This window comes from Ranitomeya imitator, chromosome 2 (genome assembly GCF_032444005.1).
Source record: "Ranitomeya imitator isolate aRanImi1 chromosome 2, aRanImi1.pri, whole genome shotgun sequence".
NCBI classification, from domain to species: domain Eukaryota; kingdom Metazoa; phylum Chordata; class Amphibia; order Anura; family Dendrobatidae; genus Ranitomeya; species Ranitomeya imitator.
The window spans coordinates 268,053,484-268,074,002 of record NC_091283.1 but is presented as its reverse complement, the minus strand read 5'-3'; the positions used below and the strand labels follow the sequence as shown (position 1 = coordinate 268,074,002).

General features: G+C 46.9%; 1 protein-coding gene across 5 annotated transcripts in view; it reads left to right on the top strand.

Moving 5' to 3' along the window:
- Nucleotides 1-20,519, top strand: part of GAS7 (growth arrest specific 7) — a 111,552-nt gene that overhangs the window by 83,242 nt on the left and 7,791 nt on the right. For all 5 annotated transcript variants that reach the window (XM_069749137.1, XM_069749133.1, XM_069749134.1 and 2 more), the window contains 7 exons: nucleotides 4,384-4,437; nucleotides 9,392-9,481; nucleotides 12,774-12,889; nucleotides 13,455-13,529; nucleotides 16,665-16,743; nucleotides 17,394-17,522; nucleotides 17,713-17,836. In XM_069749137.1, coding sequence (XP_069605238.1) covers nucleotides 4,384-4,437; nucleotides 9,392-9,481; nucleotides 12,774-12,889; nucleotides 13,455-13,529; nucleotides 16,665-16,743; nucleotides 17,394-17,522; nucleotides 17,713-17,836 — 667 coding nt within the window. The remainder of the gene's footprint in view (nucleotides 1-4,383; nucleotides 4,438-9,391; nucleotides 9,482-12,773; nucleotides 12,890-13,454; nucleotides 13,530-16,664; nucleotides 16,744-17,393; nucleotides 17,523-17,712; nucleotides 17,837-20,519) is intronic.

The following is a 20,519-nucleotide window of genomic DNA, read 5'->3' as shown; positions in this document are numbered from 1 at the left end:
CAGGCCCACAGCGTACTGCTGGGGGACTCCAGGAGCTAGACTCCTGATCACTGGAGAAAATCCAGGAGCTGGGCCCACAACTGATTAGCCATTGGTCCAGATCCTAGAACCACAGTGATAACCGGTTGTTTCCTGGAGCTGGGCGCACGACTGATCACTGAGGTTTTAGGAACCGGACCTATGAGTTATCACTGTTGGTTCCTGGAGCTGGGCCAACAACTGATCACTGAGGTTCTAGGATCTGGACCCATGGCTTATCACCGGTAGGTTTCTGGAGCTGGGCCAACAACTGATCACTGAGGTTCTAGCACCTGGACCCATGGCTTATCACTGGTAGGTTCCTGGAGCTGGGTGCACGACTGATTACTGAGGTTCTAGCATCTGGACCCATGGCTTATCACCGGTAGGTTCCTGGAGCTGGGCGCACGACTGATCCCTGAGCTTCTAGTATCCGGACCCATGGCTTATCACAGTTGGTTCCTGGAGCTGGGCCCACAACTGATCACTGAAGTTCTAGGATTTGGACTCATGGCTGATCATCGGTGGGTTCCTGGAGCTGGGCCCACAACTGACCACTGAGGTTCTATGATCTGGACCCATGGCTTATCACTAATGGGTTCCTAGAGATGGGCCCACGAATGATCAATGAGGTTCTAGGATCCGGACTCATGGCTGATCACCGGTGGATTCCTGGAGCTGGACCCCTGACTGATCACTGTGGTGATGGGTGGGTAGGTTGGGGGTTCCTGAAGCATAATTCACAACTGATCACTGTGGTGGTGATTGATGTTTTCCAGAAGCCGGACACATGGCTGATTACTGAAGGGGTTTCCAGGAGTCAGACCCACAACTGACCACATAAAGAGGAGCGTTGTAGGAACCAGAACTGTGGCTTGATCACCAAAGGGGTTTCCAGGAGACAGACCAACAATTGACCACTGTCGAGGGGTTCTATGAGCTGGACCCACGGCTGATCATTGGAGGGTTTCTAGTAGCTAGTTTCTAGGAGTTAGGCCCACAACTGACCGCCGGGGGGATTTTGGGCTGGAATTTTCTTAAACAATTATGGACCTTGGGACGTATTTGAGAACATCAACCAGAGCAAAGAGGAGAAAGCAACAGATGACACAAAATGAGCAGCAACTTCGTTTACAGCCTGCCCGAATGCGGTTATCACTCAGTTTACCCTAGACGATAGTGGATTGGGGCGAGGGATAACTTTGCCCTAGTTTTCTGCAACCTCAAAAAATAAAAAAAAACAGGAGGAATAGGGGATAATTTTTAGGAAGGACACTAACATCTTTTTGGTGGAGTTGATTTTTAGATTAATTCCTCACCTAATGTACATAGAAAGATGGGGCCAAAAATGTAAGCAAAATTTCCTTAATTTCGGCATTTTCTCACTGTACGTCCTCGTGAGATTTGGAGATGAGGAGGCGGCAGGTTCCTCCTTTGGGCCTCCGTTGACCTGAGACCAGATAATTAACCATCATGACTCCATCAATACCACAGCTGATTCCCATTTATTGCTCGTGATGGAATCCATTTATATTTCCATGACCCCATAAACTCAAAGCTAATTAAGCCGCCAACACGACAATGGAAGCTGCCAAGGACGGGACAGAAGCTTGGATTTCAGTACAATTTTTCTGAATTAAATTCCGTTTCAGATTTTTTATCTGAATGGAATATTTTAACTTTGTACAATTTAGAAAAAAAAAACGATAAATTATAGTAGATAAGTAATGTAAAAATGTCCAATCACGACAAACTGTTAAAGTCATAGGCCGGTTATAGAAGGTAACTTCACTGCCCGGTTAGAATTAGCTATATAATCCAAACCATACTCCATGGGTGTCTGTTCAAGGAACTTAAAGGGAAAGTCTAGATTCCATAAATTACTTGGCTATCTTCATTGCCTGTTGTCCCACTCGACTCCTCGTGGGCGGTTCTTTACGGCCAAGGAATAATCTTGAAAGAAAGTGAGACACCAGTGCCTTTTTGGGGTTTTTCTAAAATCCACATTGATCTAATTGAGATCAAAGGGGTAATTTATGTAGACTGTAATGCCCCTTTAATTATTGTCCTCGTTATGTCAATATAGATCTCATAGTGGATGGTCCTTAACTTTTGTGTTAGCAAAGTAACAGCAGTTCCCACCATGTGTGACTCCGCTTAGCCCATGCAGTTCCTTTGGGGTTCTTAGAGACAGTTGGGTCCATCCCTGGTTGGTCCTAACCCTTTTCTCTCGGGTGGTAGAATCTTTGTAATAGTCCCCTCTGTAGAGGAACTACATTGTTGGCAATTATGAGGATGGATAATTTAACAAAAAGTTATGGTTTAGACGATGAAGACAAAAATTAGGCTTTTTTTTTAGGTGAGGGTGGGGTGGGGATCGGGTGGATCATTTTAATATTCCTGGACCCGCAGCTGACCACAGGGGTGGTTCCAGGAGACAAACCCCTAGCTTGACACTTTGGGGTTCCAGGAGCTGGGCCTGCAGCTGATCATTCGATGGTTCCAGGACCTGAACTTGCAGATAATCACTGGAAGGTCCAGGAGCCAGACCCTTAGCTGACCCCTGGGAGTACCATGAGCTGTATCCCCATCTGATTCCTAGGGGGTTCCAGAAGTCAGGCCCGCAGCTGATCATTGAGGAGTTTCAGGAGTAAGACCCTTAGCTGACCACTGGATGGTTCCAGGTGTAAGACCTTTAGCTGACAACTGGATGGTTTCAGGAGCTGGACCCTTAGCTGGTCACTTGGGGTTCCAGGAGCTGGACCCTTAGCTGGTCACTTGGGGTTCCAGGAGCTGGACCCTTAGCTGGTCACGTGGGGTTCCAGGAGCTAGGCTCTTAGCTGATCACTTGGGCTACCAGGAGCTGGACCCTTAGCTGATCACTTGGGCTTCCAGGAGCTGGACCCTTAGCTGATCACTTGGGATTCCAGGAGCTGGACCCTTAGCTCACCACTTGGGATTCCAGGAGCTAGACCCATAGCTGACCACTTGGGCTTCCAGGATCTGGACCCTTAGCTGATCACTTGGGATTCCAGGAGCTGGATCCTTAGCTGACCGACTGGGATTCCAGGAGCTGGACCCTTAGCTCACCACTTGTCTTTCAGGAGCTGGACCCTTATCTGATCACTTGAGCTTCCAGAGGCTGGACCCTTAGCTGATCACTTGGGATTCCAGGAGCTGCATCCTTAGCTCACCGACTGGGATTCCAGGAGCTGTACTTTTAGCTGATCACTAGGGGTTCCAGGCGCTGGACCCTTAGCTGATGAAAAATTGGGGTTCCATGAACTGAGCCCTTATCTGATCACTAGGGAGGTTCCAGGAGTCGTTCTCGCAGCTGATGAATCTCTGCGGCAGCTATCCATGCCCCAACCCCTAAAACTCCTCTCCACCCTATACTTCTGACCACTGGACCAGATGTGGCCATTTTCCTATATTTAAGATTTTATTTTTTTATTCCATGACCTCAATCTTTATTGACCTCAACAATATCTAGATTTTCTTTTTTTTTTTGGTTGTGATGAATATCTAGTGTCCTGGGCTTCGTACATTATTATCATCTCTTCTATCATCGCTGCCTGACTTGCATTACGCCACTATAATATATAACGGTGACAAGAGGCAGCGAGAATGTCAGCATCCAGATATTAATGGCAGAGATGAGGAGGCAGCGTCCTCACTAGTATAAAATGAATTTTTTTTTAGATCCTATCGTTGATTTATCTTTGCTGTAAATGGCCATTTTATTAGATGTGATTTAATACGATCATTGAAGGAAGTGTGCAAAGGAAATAATAAAAAAATAATAATAATAAAATAAATATTATTAATTTGGAGTTCAAAAGGCATAAAGGGTGTATTTTGCTCACATGTGCAAATATAATGTATAATTTTTAGGATTCTAATGTTCCATCTTTTGCTTTCTATATTATTATTTTGGGGTCAATGATTTTATTGGATTTGTTAATGTTTTTTTTACCTTTCATTCAGTCTCCAGTTTCCAGCTCGTTCTGGGGTTTCCCTGCGCTTTTAGAATTTTTATAGATTTTTATGTGTGAGCAGCTGTGATTAACCCTTCATTCCGCGCTCCTCTGAGAGGAGGGAGGTGTGTGCGCGCGTTTCTGCTCGGCGTGCTGCTTGACTGGGCAGAGTACATGAGCTTCATGTGGCAAACGATTGTCGCTGATACCTCCAGGACACGGTGACAGAATTAATGCAGCTCCCTGCGAGCGCGGAGGGCTAATGTGCAGCTCCTGAGCTCCTCACCGCAGCAGATACATCGCCATCTCCCCCCCCACTCCCCCCCCCAAAAAAAAAATGTCAGACATTGAGACCAGCTTTGACGATGCTTCTTGCCTCTCTCCGCAGAGTCCGGGGTCCCCGTCACCCACCAGAAAGCAGAACAAGGAGACCACCATCACGGTGAGTGTCCTCAGCCTTGTTACTATGACAATGTAGCAGCAAGAAGCTGCAAATATGGGGACGACGCGGCTCGTTACATTGCATCCAAACTCAAAAAAAAAAAAAAAAAAAATGGATTCCTGCAGCCCCCCGTAATTATTATTGAGGAGGAGGGTGGGGGGGCATAAAAAAAATCACTCTCTCCATTACCTGATTATTTGTTACATTTTTCATTTATGCTCCTTTTTTTAATTTTTCCTCTTGTGTCAATCTCTAGCCATGGGGGTGGAGGGAGGGGGACACTTGCTCAAAATGATCTTTGATCTTAAGGGTTAATTTATTATTTTTTTTATCACCACCATTTCTTTTCATTTTTTTTTTTTTTTTGAGCAGTTTGGAAGCAAGAAAATTTTTTTTATTTTAATTCAAGATTGATCCACAAATAGTGTAGAATTTCCATCATTCTATAAAATATATATAAAAAATGTCTAATCAGCTGTTTACATCCCTGGAAGCAACAGGCAAAAAAAAAAAGCCTCTCGTGTCGACAGCGCTGCGCCATCTGTTCGAAAGGGTAAAAAAAAATTCTAAATTACCCAAAAAATAATGGAAATAATTAATCTTTTCTGCTGTATTCTTGTTTTTCTTTTCGCCGCCCCTTCTGTGCAGGTAAATAGGGGGGTGATTGACAGCGAGTAGGAGAGACTGAGTGGGTACGGTGGGGGGGTTTTTGGAGGGGTGGGCTCATGCCCAGCAGATGAGATGCATACGCTGTTCCGTGGTGGATGGAATTCCCTCCGAGCGTTTGTCATGTGAACACTGCAGCAATCCAAATTATGTAACCTCAATCCCCGGATCCAAATTAATAGATTTTTTTTTTTTTTTAATATTTAGTCCAATTTATTTTTGATCAATTTTTAACAATTTACTGCAATTTTTTTAATGGAAATTTATGAAAGAAAATGAAAAAATAAGAACTAAATAGACTGGTGGAAAACCGAAGAACTAAGACTGTATCCAATCCACAACAGTCTTCTGCCTCCTCCTTCCCGATCATTGCTAGTAATGACTTTGCCGTTATCTCAAGTGGTGATTTTCAGTCCTCGGAGATGCTGTCATCTTGGAAGCAAAGAGAATTTTTTGCGATTTTTTTTTTTTTTTTTTTTTTTTTTTTTTTTTTTTTTTTGCTATTAATGATGGTCCAGGTTCCTAGTGATGGTGCTAGGTTCGGAATGGTAGGGGACTCTACATTGACAAGTTTGAGCCCCCTGAAACAAAATGTTTCTTGGCCGCTTCCCCTATTCTTAACTCTAGACATCTTGAGCTCTAGAAGAAGGTTGTCCTGAAAAAAAGCTCCAGATGATTGGTTGTAGAGTGGGGGAAGGTGTCTCGGGGATGTGATCTGCTCGATCAGCACATGGCTATGGTGGGGTCTATGTGTCGGGAACTTTACAAGTTGCAAGAGTGATCATTCTATTAATTTGATTTATGTGTCCTCTTGCCCAGAACTCAAAATGTTATGGTTCTTCTATCTATCTATCTATCTATCTATCTATCTATCTATCTATCTATCTATCGAAAGGTGAACAATGAGAACTTGAGTGTGATTTGGGAAAATTATCTTTTTTAAAAGATTGATCACTCCACCACTCCTCCTTCCTAATACTAAAACAGGAGAGATGAGAACATGTCCTTCAGGAGCCAAGACTTGTTTATTCATGGTTTTGCCTCTGCTTCTTCTGGGGCATTAGGCATCTATTATCTTCAGGTGTTTAGGTGGGGCATTATACCTGAGAAAGAAGCTGAGGCGAAACTCTGATTCAGTAGGACTTCGCATCTCAGGTTGGTGGAGCTTCCTCTAGATCTCATGTTGGAGGAGCTGTCTCTACATCTTAGGTCAGTGGAGCTGCCTCTATATCTCAGGTCGGTGGAGCTGCCTCTATATCTCAGGTCGGTGGGCATGTCCTGTTTTCTTTTCTTTAAGGATTGGGAAGGAGGAGTGATACATCTGTCAGCCATGTGCTGGCACCAAGGTGTGCATGAAATATCAAGTATCCTTTGTTTCCAGAATGGAAAATCAGTGAATGTTTTCACACCCATCGATAAGTAATCGTTTTCTCTGATTCAGCGTTTGCAGGAGTGAGGACTTTGATGAGAAGAGTGTCGAATTCTAAACATCTAGAGTATCAAAAAAAATAATCTTTTCATTGATTTCTGCTCTTACACCGATTTTCCTGATCTTCTTGGAGCATTTATTTTTCTTAATCTCTAGCTCCTTGATCAGGTCAGAGATTGAGAGTAACATCTGCTTCTTCTGCTTTTAGGCTTCTTTCACACTAGCGTCGGAATCTCCCGGTCGCAATGCGTCGGGCAGAGATTCCGACGCTAGCGTTTAACGCACTGCACAACGGAGGCAGCGGATGCATTTCTCCGGCGCATCCGCTGCCCCATTGTGAGGTGCGGGGAGGTGGGGGCGGAGTTCCGGCCGCGCATGCGCGGTCGAAAAAAGCGGTCCGTCGGGAGCAAAAAAAACGTTACATGTAGCGTTTTTTGCTCCCGACGGTCCGCCAAAGCACGACGCATCCGTCGCACGACGGATGCGACGTGTGGCAATGCGTCGTCAATTCAAGTCTATGGGGAAAATATGCATCCTGCAAGCACTTTTGCAGGATGCGTTTTTTCTGCAAAACGACGCATTGTGACGGATTGCAGTTAACGCTAGTGTGAAAGTAGCCTAAGTTATCAACCAGTTCTCTTGATTATCCAGTCGTCTCCTGGTGGAGTTTCTTAGGCTGTCCATTGCATGTTCTGTTTTTTCGACTTGTTTTCAGAGACTTCAATGCTCCAGGTGTTCTCCATCCATTCTTCTCCTTAGATACTCTACTTGACCTTCTCAGCAGAGTATTTTCTGTTCTCCTTGTTGGTGGATTCACATATGTTGTCTTCTGGTGACTTCCAGTGAATTCTCAGGCTGTTATCACACCGAAAAGCTGGTACAATCATGACCAGAATAAAAAATCCTGACATCTCCTGGTCTTGGGCAAGCAAAGTCGAGCAGTTCGACATTATTACTGCTTCTAAACTTCAACATTTTACTAGACACAGCTTCTGAATTTGAGACCTTTTCCGGTCACGGGAGTGGTCTCCATATCTCAGTTTGGGGGAGCTGCCTCTATATCTTAGGTCGGGAGAGCTGTCTCTATATCTCAGTTCGGGGGAGCTGCCTCTAGATCTCAGGATGGGGCCAGCTGTCTATATCTCAGGTCAGTGGAGCTGTCTCTATATCTCAGGTCAGTGGAGCTGTCTCTATATCTCAGGTCAGTGGAGCTGTCTCTATATCTTAGGTCGGTGGAGCTGTCTCTATATCTTAGGTCGGGAGAGCTGTCTCTAGATCTCAGGTCGGGGGAGCTGCCTCTAGATCTCAGGTCGGGAGAGCTGCCTCTAAATCTCAGGATGGGGCCAGCTGTCTCTATATCTCAGGTCAGTGGAGCGGTCTCTATATCTCAGGTCAGTGGAGCGGTCTCTATATCTCAGGTCAGTGGAGCGGTCTCTATATCTCAGGTCAGTGGAGCGGTCTCTATATCTCAGGTCAGGCAAGATGCCTCTATATCTTAGGTTGGTGGAGCTGTCTCTATATCTGGTCGGGCGTGCTGCCTCTATATCTTTGGTTGGTGGAGCTGCCTCTATATCTTAGGTTGGGGGAGCTGTCTCTATATCTTAGGTTGGGGGAGCTGTCTCTATATCTCAGGTTGGGGATCTGTCTCTATATCTTAGGTCAGGGTTTCAGAGTTTCTGACAGATGCAACTGTTTTAGCTGGTGAATGAGACAAGTATTGCACAAGTTCCTTGGGGTGACTGTGGTTTCGAAGTTGATCTTGGTGGTAATCTCCATCCTAGACCTCTCTACTGATGACCTTCATGTCATATTCTTGAAGGGAAAACTTCAAAAACACTCAATAAAGGAGTTTTTTAAACTAATAGGTATCCATGTTGTCTTGAGACTTTTGACTTGCCCCTTCTACTCACATCCCTCTGCCATTTCTTTGGCCACATCTTCTCTGTTTTCCGTACTGCCTTGTCCTGATGAAGGGTCTACATTTTTAAAAAATGTGTCCAAGAAAATGTCTTGTCTTATACAAGGTTCCATACGTCATATAGTGGATTCATCTATATCTCTTGTATCTCCTTTACTTCTTTGGCCACACCACCTCCCAAACAGAACTTCCACTGAGCATGAAAATTATGGGCCTAACAAAAGGTAGCATCATTGATGGGACCACCATCTTTCAGACCCTCAAGTACAGCCATACAGTGGCCACTGTAGCACCCAAATCAATACCGAATAGACATGGTCACCTCACGTGAATACAAAGATTTAGCTTAAGAGCAGCCAGGAACAGAATCTTGAAATTACTCCGAATGAAATCTTACCCAACCAAGAGGTCCCACATGATCTTCTAACTCAAGACCCTACAGAGAAACCACATTGTTGTACCCAAACGTTCTACATCGTGAGCATCAGGAAAAGCCATGAGATAAGTCTCCCCAATGTCCTAGACTTATACTTGGTGGGTCAAAGCCTCAATTTATACCTGTTGTCTGGGTGGAGTTGAGTTGTCCTCTCCGTCCCACCTGAGGTTCACGTGCAATATGTCTGGTACTGAAGATTTCACACCACAGCTAATTTTCTTGTCCTCTGTATCTTCACAAGAAGCAGCCATCTCTTCCGATTAGTTTTTAAGATAGGTGGCCACCTTCTGAGGGTCCTTCTATGAGGAAGTCTGAAGGTCGAAGGTTTTCTGGGGATGTGAATAGTCACATGAGAATCCTGACCAGACCTGGTCAGAGACAACATAGGACATTAGAGTGAAGGATGAGTCCATGGTGCCACCGCCACCATCTTTATTCTGTATAGTAACTTAGGGGAAAAAGACTTTTCTTTTTTTTAATTTTAAAATATTTTTGTCTTGTACAGATAAACTGTGTGACGTTTCCTCATCCCGACACAATGCCGGAGCAGCAACTACTGAAGCCGGGAGAGTGGAGCTACTGCGACTACTTCTGGGTAAGAGCCTTAGCTCTGTACTGTACGGTGATGAGGAGCATGCCGCTATAACCTGGGCGTCTCCTCTATGTAATTATATATGTACATCTGGTATAACCTGGGTATCTCCAGTTTATAATTATATATGTACATCTAGTATAACCTGGGCATCTACTGTATATAATTATGTATGTACAGCTGGTATAACCTGGGCATCTCCTGTATATAATTATGTATGTACAGCTAGTATAACCTGGGCATCTCCTGTATATAATTATATATGTACATCTCGTATAACCTGGGTATCTCCTGTATATAATCATTTATGTACAGCCGCTATAACCTGGTTGTCTCCTCTATGTAATTATATATGTACAGCTGGTATAACCTGGACATCTCCTGTATATCATTATATTTGTACAGCTGGTATAACCTGGGCATCTCCTGTATATATTTATGTATGTACAGCTGGCATAACCTGGGCATCTCCTGTATATAATTATGTATGTACAGCTGGTATAACCTGGACATCTCCTGTATATAATTATGTATGTACAGCTGGTATAACCTGGGCATCTCCTGTATATAATTATGTATGTAGAGCTGGTATAACCTGGGCATCTCCTGCATATAATTATGTATGTACAGCTGGCATAACCTGGGCATCTCCCGTATATAATTATGTATGTACAGCTGGTATAACCTGGGTATCTCCTGTATATAATTATATATGTACAGTTGGTATAACCTGGGTATCTCCTGTATATAATTATATATGTACAGCTGGTATAACCTGGGCATCTCCTGTATATAATTATGTATGTACAGCCGGCATAACCTGGACATCTCCTGTATATAATTATATATGTACAGCCGGTATAACCTGGGTATCTCCTGTATATAATTATATATGTACAGCCGGTATAACCTGGGTATCTCCTGTATATAATTATGTATGTACAGCCGGTATAACCTGGGCATCTCCTGTATATATTTATGTATGTACAGCCGGTATAACCTGGGCATCTCCTGTATATAATTATGTATGTACAGCCGGTATAACCTGGGCATCTCCTGTATATAATTATGTATGTACAGCTGGCATAACCTGGGCATCTCCTGTATATAATTATATATGTACAGCCGGTATAACCTGGGTATCTCCTTTATATAATTATATATGTACAGCTGGTATAACCTGGGCATCTCCTGTATATAATTATATATGTACAGCTGGTATAACCTGGGCATCTCCTGTATATAATTATATATGTACAGCTGGTATAACCTGGGTATCTCTTGTATATAATTATATATGTACAGCTGGTATAACCTGGGTATCTCCTGTATATAATTATATATGTACAGCTGGTATAACCTGGGTATCTCCTGTATATAATTATATATGTACAGCTGGCATAACCTGGGTATCTTTGTGGATGACATCCTGTATGACTGATGTTGCGTATCATACTCCTATACTAGGCTCCGTACACCTGCGGCTTTGTATAACAGTCCATTAACCCTGTGATGTGTCCCTTCTTGTCCCTCCTTTGTGCGGAGTCTTATCATGGTCGTCCATGTGTCAGGGTCTCCCCCCGATTCGCCGCCTCGGCCTCCATTATCTTCCCCTCTCTATGGATGTTAATGATTGGCAGGTGCTGCTGGCAGCGCTGTATCGCGGCTGACGATAGTGATCTGCGTACATGTGAGCGGTGCAGGATGGAGGACAGGAAGGAAGGCAGAAAATAAATGTGTTCTCCGGCATAGACGCAGTAATACTGCCATATAGTGTCCGAGTACCTCACACTATACGGTGGTATGCAGGACACTGTATGGCTGTATTATTTGGGCACCCTCTGTTAGTATTACTGTCTAGATGTAGAAGCTTATTTTGTGATGTGAGGACACTATATGGCGGTATTATTTGGGCACCTCTTAGTATTACTATGTAGATGTAGAAGCTTATTTTGTGGTGTTGTGAGGACACTATATGGAGGTATTATTTGGGCACGCTCTGTTAGTATTACTGTGTAGATGTAAATGCTTAATTTGTGGTGTTGTGAGGACACTATATGGCGGTATTATTTGGGCACGCTCTGTTAGTATTACTGTGTAGATGTAGAAGCTTATTTTGTGGTGTTGTGAGGAAACTATATGGCGGTATTTGGGCACCTCTGTTAGTATTACTGTGTAGATGTAGAAGCTTATTTTGTGGTGTTGTGAGGACACTATATGGCGGTATTATTTGAGCACCCTCCGATAGTAGTACTGTGTAGATGTAGAGGCTTATTTTGTTTTGTTGAGGACACTATGTGGCGGTATTATTTGGGCACCCTCCGATAGTAGTACTGTGTAGATGTAGAGGCTTATTTTGTGGTGGTGAGGACACTATATGGAGGTATTATTTGGGCACGCTCTGTTAGTATTACTGTGTAGATGTAGAAGCTTATTTTGTGGTGTTATGAGGACACTATATGGCGGTATTATTTGGGCACGCTCTGTTAGTATTACTGTGTAGATGTAGAAGCTTATTTTGTGGTGTTGTGAGGAAACTATATGGTGGTATTATTTGTGCACCCTCCGATAGTAGTACTGTGTAGATGTAGAGGCTTATTTTGTGGTGTTGTGAGGACACTATATGGCGGTATTATTTGGGCACCCTCCGATAGTAGTACAGTGTAGATGTAGAGGCTTATTTTGTTTTGTTGAGGACACTATATGGCGGTATTATTTGGGCACCCTCCGATAGTAGTACTGTGTAGATGTAGAGGCTTATTTTGTGGTGTTGTGAGGACACTATATGGCGGTATTATTTGGGCACCCTCCGATAGTAGTACTGTGTAGATGTAGAAGCTTATTTTGTGGTGTTGTGAGGACACTATATGGCGGTATTATTTGGGCACCCTCCGATAGTAGTACTGTGTAGATGTAGAAGCTTATTTTGTGGTGTTGTGAGGACACTATATGGCGGTATTATTTGGGCACCCTCCGATAGTAGTACTGTGTAGATGTAGAAGCTTATTTTGTGGTGTTGTGAGGACACTATATGGCGGTATTATTTGGGCACCCTCCGATAGTACTGTGTAGATGTAGAAGCTTATTTTGTGGTGGTGAGGACACTATATGGCGCTATTATTTGGGCACCTCTGTTAGTATTACTGTGTATATTTAGAAGCTTATTTTGTGGTGGTGAGGACACTATATGGCGGTATTATTTGGGCACCCTCCGATAGTAGTAGTACTGTGTAGATGTAGAAGGTATTCTTGTACACTGCGGTATTTTGTTCACGAATTTCCCCTTGTATTACAGGCAGATAAGAAGGATCCTCAGGGTAACAGCTCGGTGACCGGATTTGAAGAACTCCTCCAGAAACAGCTTAAAGGAAAACAAATGCAGAAGGAGATGGCAGAATTCATCCGTGAACGGTAATCCTGCAGCTGCCCCCAATAATGGCGGCCCCCCGCTCCCCTGGGCGGTAACCTACTTCTCTTATAATGTGATCCTAATGGAGAATTCTCCAGACTCATCTGGTAAATGATATTGCTGAATATTAATGATGAATACGTTTCTTGCGTCTTTCCGATATAATTTTCTTCCATGTTGGATGTTTTTGGGGGCAGTAAGTCGGGGGTCTTCATTCTCGGGGGCTTTTTTTTCCCCTTTATTCGAAGGTGAAATGTATTTTCCTCTTCATATCTCAGATATCACATCTCATTTCTACATTTTTTTTCCACCTCCTGATTATTGTGAGCGATATAAACTGCTTTATGATAAAGGGGAGGAGTCAGAGTTAAGCAGGGGTGGAGCTTGTATTTCTTCTTTCTCCAATAGAAAGCGTCTCTACTGTCGGATACATTGTATAACTATCACAAATCCATGGACGCCGAATCCCTGGTCTGTGGGGACCCCACAGTCCTACCCACTGCACGACGGCGCCCCCTGTCTCCAGGTTCACATCAGTCCTTCATCCCTTTTTATTTTGCATTTCAGGATGAAGATTGAAGAGGAATATGCAAAAAACCTGGCAAAACTGTCCCAGAATTCTCTGGCGTTCCAAGAGGAAGGGTGAGGTCACATTACCATAAATTAAAAGGTGGGCGGGGCTGACAACCTGTATACAGGCAGGTTGTCAGCAGTGTGGGATGAGGAGCTGGTGCTGTAGTGTAAGGGGTGTGGATCCTTACCATACAGCCCTATCTGTAGACCTGCGCTGCCCTCTAGTGGCCGCCCTGTGAGATTACAGCCTGTGGTGTGGCTAATTCAGCAGATCAGGGGTCAGAGAGAAGCTGGGGAGCCATTAACTGATTGTGGCCCAGGGGGATGACGTTCCTGATTTCTGCAGTTATTTATTATTCCATTGTTTTATAAGATGGCGCACAAATATAAGGGGGAATTCCAATAAAATACACCTGCAAAAGAAATCCCTCCACAGAGCCTCATCGCTGACTATCCATGGGCTCAACGATATCGTCATGGTACAGTGATCTATTCATATCCCTGGTGTCCAGTGGTCCCGTATTACCTCTGGTGTCTAGTGGTCTAATAATATCCCTGGTGTCTAGTGGTCTACTAGTGTCCCTGGTGTCTAGTGGTCTACAAGTGCCCCTGGTGTCTAGCGGTCTAATAATATCCCTGGTGTCTAGTGGTCTAATAAAATCCCTGGTGTCTAGTGGTCTAATAGTATCACTTTTGTCTAGTGGTCTACGAGTATCCCTGGTGTCCAGTTGTCTACTACTGTCCCTGGTGTCTAGTGGTCTACTATTATCCCTGGTGTCTCGTGGTCTAATAATATCCCTGGTGTCTAGTGGTCTAATAGTATCACTTTTGTCTAGTGGTCTACGAGTATCCCTGGTGTCCAGTTGTCTACTACTATCCCTGGTGTCTAGTGGTCTAATAATATCCCTGGTGTCTAGCAGTTTAATGATCTACTAGTGTCCCTGGTGTCTAGTGGTCTAATAATATCTCAGGTTTCAAGTGGTCTACTAGTATCCCTGGTGTCTAGTGGTCTAATAATATCCCTGGTGTCTAGCAGTTTAATGATCTACTAGTGTCCCTGGTGTCTAGTGGTCTAATAATATCTCAGGTTTCAAGTGGTCTACTAGTGTCCCTGGTGTCTAGTGGTCTAATAATATCTCAGGTTTCAAGTGGTCTACTATTATCCCTGGTGTCTAGTGGTCTACTATTATCCCTGGTGTCTAGTGGTCTACTAGTATCCCTGGTGTCTAGTGGTCTACTATTATCCCTGGTGTCTAGTGGTCTACTATTATCCCTGGTGTCTAGTGGTCTACTAGTGTCCCTGGTGTCTAGTGGTCTACGAGTATCCCTGGTGTCTAGTGGTCTACAAGTGTCCCTGGTGTCTAGCGGTCTACTAGTATCCCTGGTGTCTAGTGGTCTAATAATATCCCTGGTGTCTAGTGGTCTAATAAAATCCCTGGTGTCTAGTGGTCTAATAGTATCACTTTTGTCTAGTGGTCTATGAGTATCCCTGGTGTCTAGTGGTCTACAAGTGTCCCTGGTGTCTCGTGGTCTAATAATATCCCTGGTGTCTAGTGATCTAATAGTATCACTTTTGTCTAGTGGTCTACGAGTATCCCTGGTGTCCAGTTGTCTACTACTATCCCTGGTGTCTAGTGGTCTAATAATATCCCTGGTGTCTAGCAGTTTAATGATCTACTAGTGTCCCTGGTGTCTAGTGGTCTAATAATATCTCAGGTTTCAAGTGGTCTACTAGTATCCCTGGTGTCTAGTGGTCTAATAATATCCCTGGTGTCTAGCAGTTTAATGATCTACTAGTGTCCCTGGTGTCTAGTGGTCTAATAATATCTCAGGTTTCAAGTGGTCTACTAGTGTCCCTGGTGTCTAGTGGTCTAATAATATCTCAGGTTTCAAGTGGTCTACTATTATCCCTGGTGTCTAGTGGTCTACTATTATCCCTGGTGTCTAGTGGTCTACTAGTATCCCTGGTGTCTAGTGGTCTACTATTATCCCTGGTGTCTAGTGGTCTACTATTATCCCTGGTGTCTAGTGGTCTACTAGTGTCCCTGGTGTCTAGTGGTCTACGAGTATCCCTGGTGTCTAGTGGTCTACAAGTGTCCCTGGTGTCTAGCGGTCTACTAGTATCCCTGGTGTCTAGTGGTCTAATAATATCCCTGGTGTCTAGTGGTCTAATAAAATCCCTGGTGTCTAGTGGTCTAATAGTATCACTTTTGTCTAGTGGTCTATGAGTATCCCTGGTGTCTAGTGGTCTACAAGTGTCCCTGGTGTCTCGTGGTCTAATAATATCCCTGGTGTCTAGTGATCTAATAGTATCACTTTTGTCTAGTGGTCTACGAGTATCCCTGGTGTCCAGTTGTCTACTACTATCCCTGGTGTCTAGTGGTCTAATAATATCCCTGGTGTCTAGCAGTTTAATGATCTACTAGTGTCCCTGGTGTCTAGTGGTCTAATAATATCTCAGGTTTCAAGTGGTCTACTAGTATCCCTGGTGTCTAGTGGTCTACTATTATCCCCGGTGTCTAGTGGTCTACTAGTTTCCCTGGTGTCTAGTGGACTACTAGTATCCCTGGTGTCTAGCGGTCTACTAGTATTCCTGGTGTCTACTAGTATCCCTGGTGTCTGCTGGTCTACTAGTATCCCTGGGATCTAGTGGTCCCATAATAATAATTGCACTGGTGGGCCTTGAGTCCTCAGGTCTAGTAATACCCTGAGTGTCTCGCTGTGTAATATCCCTGGAGGTCGCTCTCACATTGTCCCTGGTGGCTAGTGGTGAAGTATGAGCCCCATGTATCTCCATCGCTGATTTTTGGGCTCCTTGTGCTTGGTTAGTCCTGATCCTGGTTGACCTTTGATTTCAGGGGCTATTGGACCCTCACAGTGGATTCTCTCCCCGTGTTCCCCATATCCGGCTCCACCGTGTTACCAGGGGTCGTGTAGATTGTTGCGGTCCCCGTGGTTCAGCACTGGATTTCTGGTGGTCTCGCTGTCAGCAGAGTGGCGAACCCTCCAAACATCATGTATTATTAATGGGGCAGATGGAGGGGCTCATCCATATTCATGGCGGAAGCATCTGGATGCCGTCACCTCTGCGATACGTCCCTGATACAATGTATCTCACAGGTTGTGTCTTGAAGGGGCATGCGCCACATTTACCTGGAGGCGTACACTCATGTAACTTATCACAGTGGTCTCTTTGGTTGGCAGGACCCTGGGGGAAGCGTGGGCCCAAGTCAAAAAGAGTCTCGCCGATGAGTCCGAGGTTCATCTCAAGTTTTCTGCAAAGGTAAAAAAAACACTTGTAAAATGTCTACATGGTGGGTCCGAGGAGCGAGGTGGGCGGTGGGTCCGAGGAGCGAGGTTGGCGGTGGGTCTGAGGAGCGAGGTGGGCGGTGGGTCTGAGGCGCGAGGTGGGCGGTGGGTCTGAGGCGCGAGGTGGGCGGTGGGTCTGAGGCGCAAGGTGGGCAGTGGGTCTGAGGCCTGAGGAGCGAGGTGGGCGGTGGGTCTGAGGTGCAAGGTGGGCAGTGGGTCTGAGGCCTGAGGAGCGAGGTGTGTGGTGGGTTTGAAGAGCGAGGTGTGTGGTGGGTCTGAAGAGAGAGGTGGGCGGTGGGTCTGAGGCGCGAGGTGGGCAGTGGGTCTGAGGCCTGAGGAGCGAGGTGTGTGGTGGGTCCGAAGAGCGAGGTGTGTGGTGGGTCTGAGGCGCGAGGTGTGTGGTGGGTCTGAGGCGCGAGGTGTGTGGTGGGTCTGAGTCGCGAGGTGTGTGGTGGGTCTGAGTCGCGAGGTGTGTGGTGGGTCTGAGTCGCGAGGTGTGTGGTGGGTCTGAAGAGAGAGGCGCGCGGTGGGTCTGAGGCCTGAGGTGCAAGGTGTGTGGTGGGCACCACACCTGGGAACTTATCTGGGGCCACAACTCCAATCATCTCAACGTTGCCTCCACAGTTACAGAGTGAAGTGGAGAAGCCGCTGCTGAACTTCAGAGAGAACTTCAAGAAGGACATGAAAAAGTACGATCACCACATGGCTGACCTCCGGAAGCAGCTGGCCAGCCGGTACGCCTCCGTGGAGAAGGTGAGACCTCGCTGACGTGGAATACGGCCACACTGTGGTGAGTGTAGAGGGGTACACCCCCCACACATAAAGGGGATGTCATCACTGGGGGCCGACAACCTCACACACCATATACAGGATGATGGCGGACATTCCATACTGTGGCCGGACTTCTCCTTTAATTCTTGTCCCTTCCCATATTTACCTTCAGGCCCGGAAATCTTTGGCCGAGAGACAAAAAGATCTGGAAGTGAAGACGCAGCAACTGGAAATAAAACTGAGCAACAAGACTGAAGAAGACATTAAGAAAGCGCGGAGGAAGTCCACCCAGGCGGGTGAGCGGCCATCTTGTCGGGATGGGGGCTGAGCGGGTCTGTATGACAATGATGCTTTGGTGACCACTGAGCCCCCGTTCCCTCATACTGTCTGCTGGGATCGGTGTGTGATGATACTGACGTCCCTGCCTTCATATTGGGGTCATCATTGTCTACCTTATGGATTATGAAGCTGTGAGTTCTGCCAGCGCCTCCCTCACAGCCGCACCCCTTCCCTCCTGTACTCATTACCGGCACTCCCCTCTCGACCTTTCACTTTGGCCAGGGCACCCCTCCCCTCCTTTAGGCAGGCACCTCTTCCATCCCTTCCTCTCGGCCGGTGCCTCTTCCCTCCTCTCGGCCGGTGCCTCTTCCCTCCTCTCGGCCGGTGCCTCTTCCCTCCTCTCGGCCGGTGCCTCTTCCCTCCTCTCGGCCGGTGCCTCTTCCCTCCTCTCGGCCGGTGCCTCTTCCCTCCTCTCGGCCGGTGCCTCTTCCCTCCTCTCGGCCGGTGCCTCTTCCCTCCTCTCGGCCGGTGCATCTTCCCTTCTCTCGGCCGGTGCATCTTCCCTTCTCTCGGCCGGTGCCTCTACCCTCCTCTCGGCCGGTGCCTCTACCCTCCTCTTGGCCGGTACCTCTTCCCTCCTCTCGGCCGGCACCTCTTCCCTCCTTTCGGCTGGCACCTCTTCCCTCTTCTCGGCTGGCGCCTCATCCCTTCCTCTCTGACAGCGCCTCTTCCCTCCTCTCGGCCGGCACCTCTTCCCTCCTCTCAACCGGCATCTCTTCCCCTCGGCTGGCGCCTCTTCCCTCTTCTCGGCCGGCGCCTCTTCCCTCCTCTCGGCCGGCGCCTCTTCCCTCCTCTCGGCCGGCGCCTCTTCCCTCCTCTCGGCCGGCGCCTCTTCATTCCCCTCGGCCGGCGCCTCTTCCCTCCTCTCGGCCGGCATCTCTTCCCTCCTCTCGGCCGGCGCCTCTTCATTCCCCTCGGCCGGCGCCTCTTCCCTCCTCTCGGCCGGCATCTCTTCCCTCCTCTCGGCCGGTGCCTCTTCCCTCCTCTCGGCCGCAGCCTCTTCCCTCCCCTATGTCGCCCTCCACCGCTGATCTATACTTTGTACGTCTCCTCGCCGTCTTTTCTCTCTTTCTCTCCTGACATTAGCTTGATCTGTGATTCCGCATCTCGCGGGGATCGGACCTAATCTCTGATCTGCAGTGCGGATGGATCTGTGATTCCGCAGCTCGCGGGGATCGGAGCTGATCTCTGATTTGCAGTGTGGAGCGATCTGTGATTCCACATTTCGCGGGGATCGGACCTGATCTCTGATCTGCATAGCAGAGCGATCTGTGATTCCGCATCTCGCGGGGATCGGAGCTGATCTCTGATCTGCAGCGCGGAGCGATCTGTGATTCTGTGATTCCGCAGCTCGCGGGGATTGGAGCTGATCTCTGATATGAAGCACGGAGCGATCTGTGATTCCGTATCTCGCGGGGATCGGAGCTGATCTCTGAACTGCAGCGCAGAGCGATCTGTGATTCCGTATCTCGCGGGGATCGGAGCTGATCTCTGATCTGCAGTGCAGAGCGATCTGTGATTCTCTGATTCCGCAGCTCGCGGGGATCGGAGCTGATCTCTGATCTGCAGTGCGGAGCGATCTGTGATTCCGCTGCTTGTGGGAATCGGAGCTGATCTGATATGCAGCACGGAGCGATCTGTGATTCTGTGATTCCGCAGCTCACGGGGATCGGACCTGATCTCTGATCTGCAGCGCGGAGGGATCTGTGATTCTGCAGCTCGCGGGGATCGGAGCTGATCTCTGATCTGCAGCGCGAAGCGATCTGTGATTCTGTGATTCCGCAGCTCGCGGGCATTGGAGCTGATCTCTGATCTGCAGTGCGGAGCGATCTGTGATTCCGGAGCTCGCGGGGATCGGAGCTGATCTCTGATCTGCAGCGCAGAGCGATCTGTGATTCCGCTGCTTGCGGGAATCGGAGCTGATCTCTGATATGCAGCACGGAGCGATCTGTGATTCCGCAGCTCGCGGGGATCGGACCTGATTTCTGATCTGCAGCGCGGAGCGATCTGTGATTCTGTGATTCCGCAGCTCGCGGGGATTGGAGCTGATCTCTGATCTGCAGTGCGGAGCGATCTGTGATTCCGGAGCTCGCGGGGATCGGAGCTGATCTCTGATCTGCAGCGCGGAGCTCACTGAATGACATAGGTGTCCTCGCTCCCAGAGCCTCTCCCAAGACCACCATGGATGATCAGTCATCAATCACATCTGACCAGTTTTACACATTATCATCATCCTCCATCATCACCGATTATTTGTGATCAATGACGGTTAAAGGGACGGGCCACTATGGTCCCGACCCCTTATGAATGGCCCGAGGGTTGGTAGATAAATAATGAAAAAAAAAACCTTCTCCTCACCACCTGGACTGGCGCAGCTCCTCCGAGCTCAACCATGTCTATTCCTCCCGGCGATTAATAAGGTGTCGTCCCATAGAGGCCGCCTCTTTAATCATCATTAGTGATGATGCAAGTGTATTGATTATGATTGGTGCAGGAAATAATGGACGGTGATTGGTTAGTGATGGATGATTGGCGGAACTGGGCGATCATGATCCATGATAATGAGTGATGATCAGTAATGATGAACGACCGATGATGATGACTGCAGGAGCCACTGAGTAGTCGCCCTATAGCTGATCA